Genomic DNA, 14,001 nt, shown 5'->3' with positions numbered 1-14,001 from the left:
CAAATGGGCCTTGAAACTGAACATCAGATTAAAACCTCATTTTAAAAAAGCAGAAGACAAAAATTTTCATATTTTTGTGCCTAACTTAGCATATTTGATACCTAGAATAGATACTTTTTAAATGACCCCCTACTCTATACGACAAATTACTTTTCAGTGATAATCATTATTTTCCTGATTGGCTCCTTAACTTTAGAGCAATTGACAATTTCAGAAGAGAAACAGATTTCAAAGTTGTTATTCAAATTGAATAAAATATTTCATGTATGAAATTTTCACTTATCTAAAAATTTATAACCTCCTGCAATTTATAGTTTCATTGTTAGAATTTTAAAATTAAAATAAAAATTCCAAGTGATCACATGAAGTAACAGAATTAAAGTAATTCTATTTCTAGTTCTTTGTCTTTATAATCACTGTGTAACCCTTGTCCATACTGAATCTGCTGTTTAAATCTATAAAGAATATAATGTTTATTAAAGGCTAATCATAAAAATGTGCTCATTTGAATTATACATACATATATATTATTAAAACTCAACAATAACCACTGTAATTACTTAGGATTTAGAGAAAAAAAATGAATTTGTGAAAAACATTATCACAGACTTTGAGAATTGTACAGAACAACTTTTAATTGGCTTTATTATTTTTATAAATTTCCAGAGGTGATGCACCTTCTCAATGATTGCACCCAAGGCAGAATGTTCCCATAACTTCACTCTCTGTATGAAAAGTTTTTAACCCAAAGTTGAAGAAAGCTACAAAACCACCACTATTTTTATGTGATATATATGTTTATTATATACAGGAATAGCTTCAGTGGCCTGTCACTGGGCAAAAGGCATCATGTTCAGAACCGAGCCCCATGCTTGGATTTTAATGTTTTGAAATTCTTAATAATCTTTGAATTTGTGTATTTAAGTGAAGTCTGATGGGGCAATAAAGCATATATCCTGGACTCACAAGCAGTCCTGACTTCCAGTGCTTCAAGGAATAGATCCTCAGCCAACTGTTCCCCAACCCAGCAACTGCTGCCACCCTTCACTCCTGGTGGGGGCCTCAGTACAAAGCAGGTTGGGTGGGAGTCATGGGTAGGGCTACAAAAGTACGTGAGAGTCAATGTGCTCCTACAAGGATCCCTATGCCCCAGAGAACCAAACATTAAACAGCAAATAAAAATAACCTCTCAGGTCAATCAAGACTGTTAAAAAAGGTAAAAGCTTTCATTTTTTCCCCTGCTTATGAACAGGCCTTACATTTTCACTTTGAGCTGGGCTCCACAATTATGTGGCCATCCTAGCCTATGTATGTAGGTGAGTATATGCATATGCATGCTATGTTTGTATTTGAAGGAATAATTTTATCTATATTTAATAAAATAAATTTACCTATAATTTATAGATAAATTAATTTATAAATTATAAATGTATAATTTGTAGATAAAATAAACATATATATGTAACTTTACCATATTTTATCTACAAAATGAAAATCATTTTAATAGTTTATACTTCAAGGGAGAAGGAATTTCAACACAATATTATCTTCTGAGTTTCTTAGAATTGGTGAATTCCCTTTAAAAATCTTTCACTAAAAATACATTATATGCTAAAAATAGTGATATTTCAGCTTCAGAAACAGGACATGACATTACTAATATGTTCTTATTAACAAAATCTGCTTTGCAACTTTGATTTCTTGACAGGCTAGAGATTTTTGGTCAGGAGCCAAAGTCATCAAATATTAAGAGTATGGAGATACATCAAATGTGTTGAAGTATCCTTAAAACTCACTAACTAATTTTAGCACATTTCAATTACTCACATAAATTACTTATACTGAACAATCCTAAATCTTCAACCTCACATGTAAAAAATGGTATGCTTTGTAACTCATCATTTTCAAAATATACCTTCATAACTCAATTATCCCACTTAAAGCAGATGAACATTATACATTTTTTCTTTTGTTTACCTCTATTATTTAAGGAGTCAAAATCCATGATATTGAATATATAGCTGACGATGACTTAAGACTTTCTTATTTTAAAAATGAAACTAAGTCGTCATAGATACTCCTTAGGTGGATGTATATAAATATCTATATTACATATAGATATATAGATATATAAAGACTATATCATAAATAAATATATATGTGAAATGATACCAAAAGAACCTTGAAACGTATATTTTTGCATTTGTCTAAATTCAGACATCATTTATATTATTCCTGAGAGTTAAAACTGTAAGAAATCTATGACATTATATCATATTTGAAAAAGGTGCACAGCAAGGAAGATCCAGAGCAGCCAAAATAAATTTAAAAAAAATTTTTAAATATCCCCTGATCCCTATAGCATTGACTTTACCCAACACCATCTAAATTTTAATTCTTATTCAACAATGTAATCCTGAGCAACCTGCCCTTTTCTTTGTCTTCTTTTTATCCTTTAAATTGATGGGCAACTCCAGTTTCCTTTCCCCAATCCTGACTCCCTTCTCCAACTAGAATTTAAATCCTGTATCAAGCAAAACAATCAGATAGAAATAACCTTCTGGTTGAATTCCATCCCTAAGAACTATTTCCTTGCTGTACTCTGGGAGCAGTTTATGCAGAAGCCAACTCAAAAGCTCAATCCATGTAAAATCATGTACTCATTCATAATTTATCACATTTTGTACACCAAAAGAACCTCAGCACATTCCCAATGTATGGGGTCAGGGAAAACCAGTTACCTACATTGTTCATGTACTCTGAAAGCAGGTCCTGGAGAGCCTGGCGAATGGCATTACATTCTGCAATAATCCGCTCCCGATGGAAATCTCTTGTGCAGGAAGAGTCGGCCAACAGAGCAGCCCCGCTGATAATGGCTTCAAGGCGTTTCTCTAGGGACGGTCTTATTTCCTCCTCAGTCACTGTGAGTGGATCCAAGACAATTAAACTCTAAAGGAAAAACATATTTCGATGGTTAGAACTCCATGATATTCTACTTTATTATTGTTATGTTTTCACATTTAGAATGCATACCTGATGAGAAAGAGAATTGTGTTTTTACTGCCTCACCCAGTTCACGCATCATTCTATAAAGCAGTTATTATACATGTGAGTAACAAAAATCATGAAATTATGAGCACTGTTTCTAGTGTCAGTCAAATCTGTATTCAAATCTTGCCCTTCCCACTCATCAATGGTGCGAGTTCACTCAGGAGTCTTATGTACTGTAAGCCTCACCCTCCTGATCTGTAAAACTGGGATACTAACATTATGAGGTAGGCAGCAAACATTATGAGGTTAACCACACATTTCAATCAATGGTGAAAGAGGCTGAGACTGTCTTACCCAAGGTCATTAAGCTAATAAATGGTGAAGTTCAAGCAAGTATTCAGGTCTTATAATACCTAATTCAATAGTGTTTTCATTATGCCTCACTGCAAATCAACACTCTAATTAACCTTAACACAAACATCAAAGAGAATTCTGAATTTTAATTATTCATTTTGAAAGTAAAATTTCATCTTCCTGTTGATTACAACTTCCAGCCATTTCCCACCACTGGAAGCTGACATGGTATTTTTAAGGTTTCCATTAGATATGTCTTCAGGAAATGAAGCCAAGATAATCTACAGACTTTGAAGAAAGGGTGGAAAATATGAGGCTCTATGGGTCCTTTATTAAAATACATCAAGAAAGGAAACTTTTCAAGGTTTGGGCATAATGTGATAATTAGAGAAAGAATATCAAATAAAAGCTCTCTGTAGATGCTTTAACATAAAATGAAATCATATAGTGATCTTCAAATTATGAGTGTACGTGTGAGTCTTGACACACAAAAACACACTAAAAATCATTGATCTTCAGAGTGTGCAGTCTTATATATATATATTTACATATATATATAGAGACAGAGAGAAAGAGAGGTATTGTGTGTGTATATTATGTATAGGTATAATCTCACATTGATGATTGTACTATATCATATTATGATAAAGAATCTAGAGATCAAAATATCCAGGATAAAATTTTTAAAGCTACAGCTCCAGACCAAGATAGGAAGAAAACCATTATGGAGAGAAAATATAGTTTTGAAACAATTACACAAAAAGAGAAAATAGTGCTGTGTAATGTTCATATATTATATGATATAATTTAAAATATAAACTAGAAAAAGATCTTATAGAAAACTGGTTAAATATCTTAAATTTATCTCCTCTGTCTTTGAGGAAAATTTCTACTTCTCCCTCTCTCTGTCCCTCTCTTTCTTCCCCTGCTGCTGCTGCTGCTAAGTCACTTCAGTCGTGTAAGACTCTGTGTGACCCCATAGACGGCAGCCCACCAGGCTCCCCTGTCCCTGGGATTCTCTAGGCAAGAACACTGGAGTGGGTTGCCATTTCCTTCTCCAATGCATGAAAGTGAAAAGTCGCTCAGTTGTGTCCGACTCTTCATGACCCCATGGACTGCAGCCTACCAGGCTCCTCTGTCCATGGGATTTGCCAGGCAAGAGTACTGGAGTGGGGTGCCATCGCCTTCTCCATTTCTTCCCCTGACCACCACTTATTTTCAAGGCTAACTTCTCTGTCTGTGCTCTGATCTCAAGCCCTCTTCAATTGTTCCTTTCTTACATTTTGAGTTCATCGTAAGAGCCTAGTATGTACCAGACAGTAGGAATTGGCAAGGAAATGGAGAACATCCCTGCCCTCTTCACAGGGCTCACAGCCTAGAGGTACTGACAAATAGTAACCAAATAACCACACAAATATAGAATTACAATGTGAATGTGCTATTGTTGTTATTCAGTCACCAAATCGTATCCAATCTGAAATGAAAGAATTGGAAGTTAAGAATTAATTGACCAGGCATACCTCTGGGCAATTTGGTATGTAATCAAGATGATTAAAGGCAAAGCAGATATGAGTTCCAGAGAACTCACTGGATTCTAAGGGAGGGTTTTGGATTTTGACAGAACAATGGAATTGAAAATTTTGAGGAAATCTTATACAGATCTTATTTTCTCAAATCAACTTAAACAGGTATCTGGGTTATAATTATGTGAAACTTAAAGCAAGAGGCAAAATACTCTGAAACCTGAAAACAAACCAAAGTTAAGAGACAGATTCTATCTCTAGAATAATATAGTTAAAGCATCCAGTTTGAACTTAAAAGGACACAGTGAAAGTGAAGTCGCTCAGTCGTGTCCGACTCTTTTCAACCCCATGGATTGTAGCCTACCAGGCTTCTCCATCCATGGGATTTTTCAGGCAAGTAAAGAACACAGAAAACTACCTAAAAGGCCGAGAGTTGTGTAATCAGAAACAGAATATATGCTGGGCTAATCTATATAATAGTACTATAGAAAAATCAGATCCTGTAAAAAAATGATCAAATTATAAAATCATATGCACATTCACAGGTATTTTTAAATTTAAAAGATGTATATGACCCTGGACTGAGAGTGTGGTAACCAACCCAATTTAGAACGCACTAAATCTTTTACTGGAGTAGATACAGTTTAAATCATCATTGCTAACCTTTTTTTTTTTTTTCTGTTGTACCCTAAAGCCTATTTTTCAGGAAAGAACAAATAATGTGAGGGTTATTTTATTCAATATGAGTTACGGTGAAAGAAAACCCTGTGGCCTTGAGAAACACAGAAATGTTAACATTTGAGAAGATTGAGATGATGGCTCTCATGTGTTTGGAAGTAAACAATGTGAGGTGAATCTATACAAAATGAGTTGGAAAGATTGCCAGAATATATTGCAGAATAAAAAAATTTCAGAGTAATATGTGCAGTGCATATATATTAGGAAAAAACAAGCACATTAAAATACTTGATATTTTCTCTGAGTATATATAAGTATATTGGAGGCTAGGAAATAGGTTAAGTGCCATGACAATTGCTGTCTCTGAAAAGAACTGGATTGGAATGGTGGTCAAATTTTTAATTTTTAAATTATAGCCTAATTGTGTATTACTTCAGAAATTGCAAACTAATTGAAAATAAAACTTCTTAAAAATTTTAAAAGAGGAAATGGCAATTATGAATCAAATGTTTATTATTATTTTGGATTCTAGAAATTAATAAACTATTTTGGAATCATAACAGAAAGATATAATGTTCCCAGTATTTACCAGAATGAAATATATCAAGTTTTTATATCAATTAACTGGAAGGATTTTAATTTTCCTATGTTTCATCATTTCAAATACGTTAAGTTAATATATGTCTTTTAAAAAATAAAGACATGTGACCTCAAAGTACCAGGGCACTCTTTTTCAGTGAGCTTAGAAGTCAGAACACCCTGAGTGTGAATCTTGCTCTTTCACCCACATTGAGAAAGTGACTTAAACTGCCTAAGACTTTATTTCATTCATGTAGAGTGGAGAAAATAAAACCCGTGCCTTTCAAATAAGATTTTATATAATGTAGCTTTATAACTGGGGCTTCCCTGGTGGTGCAGAGGTTAAAGCATCTGCCTGCAATGTGGGAGACCTGGGTTCGATCCCTGGGTTGGGAAGATCCCCTGGAGAAGGAAATGACAACCCACCCCAGTATTCTTGCCTGGAGAATCCCATGGACGGAGGAGCCGAGCTTTATAACTATTTTAAGAACTGGTGGGATAGGTCGCATCTCCATTTCCTTGTTACTATTATCTTTACCTTTATATGCATTACCGTCTATGCCAGATGATCAGCACATAGAGTACTACAAAGAAAGCTGCACTTGCTAAAACAGAAACCTCTGTGTATTACACAGATGTGTATCATAGAGTCATTCATTCTACTATAAATATTTATTAATCATCTCATATAGTTCAGATTCTAAGCAAGACTTTGGTCATGCCTTACCAGGACATGTAGGAAGTTATTAAAAAAATCTTAAACAAGCTAAAGCATAAAACCAATAAGCTTGGAAAAAGTTTTCTGTGTTTTAATAAGCATGATGTAATAAACCCTATTCATCATTCAAACACTCTATATTCTGATGAGATAGATGCAATTTACATTCAAAACACTAAAAGTCTTACACCTCTTCTCCAAAGTGAAATTGCCTATCAAAAGAGATGTGGCTATGATTATAATCAAGTATCAACATTCTTCACAAAATCACATGCAGTGCTTCAAGTTGAGAGCGGCAGAAGTGATAACTGCAAAGCATAAAAAATGTTTCCCAAGCAACTATATTATCAGTCTTCAGAGTGAGTGATAAAAACGGAACAAAATTTCTCCTTAAGAACTATCAGCAGAATATGCTACTGAGAAAACTCCCAGGCTCTCCTTTGTCTGGTATATCCCTTACTGTGATGTGTTTCCACTTAAATAACCTAGAGAATGGAAACGTCAGATATAAAAAAAATGTAAAAAGGCAAAATGTGAAAAATAAATTATAAATTAGCAAGATTATCAATAAATATGATTAGTAAATTATTAGTGTAAATTACAAAGTTTACTACATATTCATTTATATAAAATCAAAATGTATATGACTCACATTCTATTATATATTAGTTACAACAGAAGAATATTTTAGAAAGTCATTCAATATGCTTGTTAAACAAATTAGATGTATACATACCACCTTAAATTATTTTCTCTAAATTATAGGTGAAAAACACTTAAATAGCCCAGTGAGTACTATGATGATGGCTTTACCAGAACACCAACAAAAATTTTCAGTTATCTACTTAATTTCACCTGAGGTAGTAACCTCTTTTCTAGACATATTTCTGTCAAGAGTTCAGCAATTCAATCCCTGCACTGCACAACATCATGGATTGTTTGCTTCAGGTTTTATCTGGTTATATCAATAATAAAATAAACCTTCAAAGATTCTTCTATTTTCAAAATCTCTGTTTAAAAGAATTTTAACATAAGCACTTCCATGTTGTTTTCATTACAACACTGAATATAATATTGAATAAATCTTAGTATATATTCTTAACAGAATATTGCTGACTAAGACAACATATTTCAATGAAGGAACAAGTTAAGTCTGTTATTATCTATTTGGAAATATGTGTTTACACTTTTGCTTTATCTCTATTCATAGTCTGTTTTCAAGCCATGTGTAAAGAGAAGGTACTAATAATATATAAGCAATGATGATTACCTTATTTTTCTACACTGAACATACAGATAATACAGATAATTTTTATACACAATAATGTCACTAAGCATATAACATGCTCCACAATTTTCAGGTCGTGTTCATTCTTAACTGTCTCAGTAATGTCATGTGCGTCATACCTTCTATGTCCAAACTGATTGAAAACCTAAGAATAATAAACCGGTAAAATTTAAACAAATATTTGAACAGTTTTGCTTTATGCAAGGTTCATGCCAGTTGTTATGTCTGTGGAGTTCTCCCAAAAAGCAATTTCATTGACAAAGGAGAGAAAAAGTACAGAGGGGCAACTGGAAAAAATAAGTAATCCCATTTGGGCTTTATGACTATTTGCTTCCACCTTCCACTTCTCTCTATAATTTTGTCCTCTGGAAGAAATAACAGGTTAAGTACAAGTTCCAGATTCATGAGTGGTTGTACGTACTAGAACATAGAAAAATGAGCAGCCAGTGTTGCACAGTCATACTGAGTAATTGTAAAATTCTAAAAGTCATGTCTGCCCTAATATCCCTTTTAAAAAGAGGAATAAGAACGTGGGACTAATAGAGAAAGTAGCATTGGCATATATACATTACCAGGTGTAAAATAGACAGCTGGTGAGAAGTTGTTATATAACACAGAGAGCTCAGTCTGGTGTTCTGTGATGACCTAGAAGGGTGGGACAGCAGGAGGGGAGGGAGGCTCAAGAGGGAAGTGATATATGTATAATTATGGCTGATTTGTGTGGTTGTATGGCAGAAACCAACACAACATTGTAAAGCAATTTGCCTCCAATTAAAAAATAAATTGAAAATAGAAAGTGAAGGAAAAGAAGCAGCTTACTATAAGCTCTTGTGCCATGCACATTGGCAGTAATGAAACCAACTAGCTACTGAGTTTAATTATTCAGCATGACATTGAGATGATAAGAGAATGATTACAAAACTCCTTAACAATTCAGCCCCCAAATTCAGCCTTCACTATTATAGAACACTTTCAAAGGTTGCTGGTTTTTCTATTATTATAAACGTTAAGTGTCTAACATGTCCTTCTCTGAATATTACAATATTCTCATAGCTTTGGTAAATAGATGCAGAACAACATTAAAAATAAAATTTAATGTTAAAAGAATACATCTACAAAACCAAACTATTATTCAGTTGAGTGAGTAAGTGAAAGTCTTTCAGTCGTGACTGACTCTTTGCGAACCCATGGAATTCTCCAGGCCAGAATACTGGAGTGGGTAGCCTTTCCCTCCCACAAGGAATCTTCCCAATCAAGGGATTGAAACCAGGTCTCCCGCTTTGCAGGTGGGTTCCTTACCAGCTGAGCCACAAGATATTGATTTTATGCAGTGTGATATGTATACTGTTAACTCATTGGAAAAGACTCTGATGCTGGGAGGGATTGGGGGCAGGAGAAGGGGACGACAGAGGATTAGATGGCTGGAGGGCATCACTGACTCGATGGGCATGAGTCTGAGTGAACTCCAGGAGTTGGTGATGAACAGGGAGGCCTGGCATGCTGCGATTCATGGAGTTGCAAAGAGTCAGACACGACTGAGCGACTGAAATGAACTGAACTGAAAGGGCATAAAGTTCAGTTCATTTCAGTAGCTCAGTCATGTCCAACTCTTTGCGACCGTAGGGACTGCAGCACGCCAGGTCTCCTTGTCCATTGCCCACTCCCAGAGTTTACTCAAACTCATGTCCATTGATTCGGTGATGCCATCCAACCACCTCATCCTCTGTTGTCCCCTTTTTCTCCTGACTTCAATCCTCCCCAATATCAGGGTCTTTTCAAATGAGTTAGTTCTTCATATCAGGTGGCCAAAGTATTAGAGTTTCAGCTTCAGCATCAGTCCTTCCAATGAATATTCAGGACTGATCTCCTTTAGGATGGACTGGTTGGATCTCCTTGCAGTCCAAGGGACTCTCAAGAGTCTTCTCCAACACCACAGTTCAAAAGCATCAATTCTTTGGTGCTCAGCTCTTTGTAGTCCTGCTCTCACATCCATACATGACTATTGGAAAAACCATAGCTTTGATTAGATGGACATTGGTTGGCAAAGTAATGCCTCTGCTTTTTAGTATGCTGTCTAGGTTGGTCATAACTTTTCTTCCAAGGAGCAAGTGTCTTTTAATTTCATGGCTGCAGTCACCATCTGCAGTGATTTTGGAGCCCCCCAAAATAAACTCTTTCACTGTTTCCCCATCTATTTACCATGAAGTAATGGGCCCCAATGCCATGATCTTCGTTTTCTGAATGTTGAGTTTTAAGCCAACTTTTTCACTCTCTTATTTCACTTTCATCAAGAGATTTTATTTCTTCTTTGCTTTCTGCCATAAGGGTGGTGTCATCTGCATATCTGAGGTTATTGACATTTCTCCCAGCAATCTTGATTCCAGCTTATGCTTCAAAGAGCATCAATCTACATATTAAATTTAGTAATGCATAATGCCACGAAGAAAGATTTCATTTGGAAGTTTTTCGGGCTCCATTTGAAAGTTTTCTACTCAGGTTGCCATAAAACAGTAGTTTACCTTTATGAATGCTAAGCAAAATTGTGGTAAGGTCTCTTTCTCCCTAAAAGTAATTGAATAGAAGGTCAAAGTCAGTACTTGGAAGGATCACTTTATCTAGAGAGAGACTAGCAGAGTATATATCAAGACAGCTAATGGGAAAGAAATATCAGGTGTCAATGAAAACTAATTTAGGTAAGAATGAATAGGAATATTTTTCTGTAGTCTAGATGAGAAATTACTAAATTTAAAGGGTTTTCAATATAACTTAGAAATGAAAGTGAAGTCGCTCAGTCATGTCTGACTCTTTGCGACCCCATGGACTGTAGCCTACCAGGCCCCTCTGTTCTTGGGGCTCTCCAGGCAAGAGTGGGTTGCCATTTCCTTCTCCAGGGGATCTTCCCAACCCAGGGATCAAACCCAGGTCTCCTGCACTGCAGGCAGATGCTTTACCCTCTGACTATATCTGCTCATTTCATATTTGAAGATCTGGTAGGGAAAAAAATGTGATGAAATTTCAAAATATCCTCGGTGATTACATGAGTCAACAGGAAATGTAAACTCTTATAATTGATGAAAAGAGTAGAGCACCCAACAGTTGAAATTAAGGAGACTTTCAAAGTAAGGTAAAGCAATTGCTCCCCGAAAAGAGCACAAAGTTCCTTTAGAGTCAGGATCCTTGGTTGATATCAGCACTGTGACTCTCCCGCTCTCTGGCAAACTGTAGTCTGTGTGCTACAGGTAAAGTGACCCCTTCCTCCAAATCCTCTTATACTGAGGATCAGTGAGTGGGGGTCTGCAGCAAGTCAAAACATTCATGCTTTCCCCAGCTCAAGCCACTCTTGCTGTTTCATTACCCCCAAAATGCCCGCTCACCATGTATCAGATAGAAAATGATTCTCAGTCTCCTGCCCCTTCCTCATTAATATCCCCAAGCCCAGAAGAGTCATGTATATACTTTTCATTCACCTTTTCAATGATAACTGTAACATAAACACCATACACACTGCATCTTATTAATATTACATTCAAGCTCTATAGTCAAATTAGAAATATTCAAGCTTAGAAATTCTATAGTGTTAGAAAATGTCAGTAGACTGTTCTCACTACCTTCCGTATGATGTCACAGTGTCATGTGCCTCATCGCTTTTTCATCAAGATATCAGTTGCTTTCAACTGACGGCTTCTTCAGTCTCTGGACCTGTTGCCTGATGGCTAAATCTGTTTGCCACAGTGCTGCATCTATCACCAGAATTCCAACTCTACCTCTGGCCTCCCTCTATCTCCATAATGCTGAGTCCACATACCAGTCCAAAAGTCACATGACTAAGTAACGTAAGAAGGAAAATATAGTCAGACTCATTCTAGGCATTGAAGAAGCCGCCATGCCTATCAAACAAGAATAATTGGCCTCTCTCAAAGCAACTACACTTCTTCAAAACTCATGGCCATTGCAGGCTGCTTAACAAATATAACCTCTGGCAGCTGCATGGCAGATCCATGCATCTGCACATGTATACATTTACACAGACTGCTTTTCCATGTGCAGGAGATGACACAGGCCAGTTGATTGGCTTATAGTAGGCTTGGAGAAGAGTCAAAGAGAGAATTGGCAGGCACTTCATGTCTCTTCGTTTTTCATTTTTTCCCTTTGATCTGGGGCTTCTGGCCTTTCCTCTTTTGGATCCTGCCCAATAAATTATTTATTCAACTTCAAGTGGTCATTTGTCGCTAATAGAGCTAAGATTTTGTGAACATATATGTTATACTGAGTCCAAACTGCTTAGATGTCAGTAATCAACCTAAATTAGCAGACTTCATTTTAGTTACAACTCTATCTTGAATTTCATGTTAAAAGTGAGCTGGGATCAGGTAATGGGAACTTAGCAAAGTACAAGTTCATCTGGAAGTAGCCAAAGGATTTAGGCAGGAATGGCAACCCACTCCAGTGTTCTTGCCTGGAGAATCCCACAGACAGAGGAGCCTGGTAGGCTACAGTCCATGGGGTTGCAAAGAATCGGACACAACTGAACAACTTCACTTTCACTTTCACTTTCATGTCCTTGGGTGGCAGTCAGTTCAGTTCAGTTCAGTTCAGTTCAGTCGCTAAGTCGTGTCTGACTCTTTGCGACCCCATGAATCGTAGCATGCCAGGCCTCCCTGTCCATCACCAACTCCCGGAGTTCACTCAGACTCACGTCCATCGAGTCCGTGACGCCATCCAGCCATCTCATCCGGGGTCATCCCCTTCTCCTCCTGCCTCCAATCCCTCCCAGCATCAGAGTCTTTTCCAATGAGTCAGCTCCACATGAGGTGTCCAAAGTACTGGAGCTTCAGCTTTAGCATCTTTCCTTCCAAATAAATCCCAGGGCTGATCTCCTTCAGTATGGACTGGTTGGATCTCCTTGCAGTCCAACAGACTCTCAAGAGTCTTCTTCAACACCACAGTTCAAAAGCATCAATTCTTCGGCACTCAGCTTTCTTCACAGTCCAACTCTCACATCCATACATGACCACTGGAAAAACCATAGCCTTGACTAGACGGACCTTAGTCAACAAAGTAATGTCTCTGCTTTGCAATATGCTATCTAGGTTGGTCATAACTTTTCTTTCAAGGAGTAAGCGTCTTTTAATTTCACAGCTGCGGTCACCATCTGCAGTGATTTTGGAGCCCCAAAAAATAAAGTCTGACACTGTTTCTACTGTTTCCCCATCTATTTCCCATGAAGTGATGGGACCAGATGCCATGATCTTCGTTTTCTGAATGTTGAGCTTTAAGCTTTAAGCTTTTTCACTCTCCTCTTTCACTTTCATCAAGAGCCTTTTTAGCTCCTCTTCACTTTCTGCCATAAGGGTGGTGTCATCTGCATATCTGAGGTTACTGATATTTCTCCTGGCAATCTTGATTCCAGCTTGTGTTTCTTCCAGTCCAACATTTCTCATGATGTACTCTTCATATAAGTTAAATAAGCAGGGTGACAATATACAGCCTTGATGTACTCCTTTTCCTATTTGGAACCAGTCTGTTGTTCCATGTCCAGTTCTAACTGTTGCTTCCTGACCTGCATACAGATTTCTCAAGAGGCAGGTCAGGTGGTCTGGTATTCCCATCTCTTTTAGAATTTTCCACAGGTTATTGTGATCCACAGAGTCAAAGGCTTTGGCATAGGCAATAAAGCAGAAATAGATGTTTTTCTGGAACTCTCTTGCTGTTTCCATGATCCAGTGGATGTTGGCAATTTGATCTCTGGTTCCTCTGCCTTTTCTAAATCCAGCTTGAACATCAGGGAGTTCACGGTTCACGTATTGCTGAAGTCTGGCTTGGAGAATTTTGAGCATTACTTTACTAGCATGTGAGATGAGTGCAATTGT

General features: G+C 36.7%; 1 protein-coding gene across 1 annotated transcript in view; it reads right to left on the bottom strand.

Annotated features, from left to right (window-relative positions):
* Nucleotides 1-14,001, bottom strand: part of CTNNA3 (catenin alpha 3) — a 1,791,870-nt gene that overhangs the window by 1,355,009 nt on the left and 422,860 nt on the right. The window contains exon 6 of the mRNA XM_068981838.1: nt 2,746-2,949. Coding sequence (XP_068837939.1) covers nt 2,746-2,949 — 204 coding nt within the window. The remainder of the gene's footprint in view (nt 1-2,745; nt 2,950-14,001) is intronic.

This window comes from Capricornis sumatraensis, chromosome 10 (assembly GCF_032405125.1).
Source record: "Capricornis sumatraensis isolate serow.1 chromosome 10, serow.2, whole genome shotgun sequence".
Lineage (NCBI taxonomy): Eukaryota > Metazoa > Chordata > Mammalia > Artiodactyla > Bovidae > Capricornis > Capricornis sumatraensis.
The sequence above is the reverse complement of the archived record's forward strand: the minus strand, read 5'-3'. Positions and strand labels throughout refer to the sequence as shown.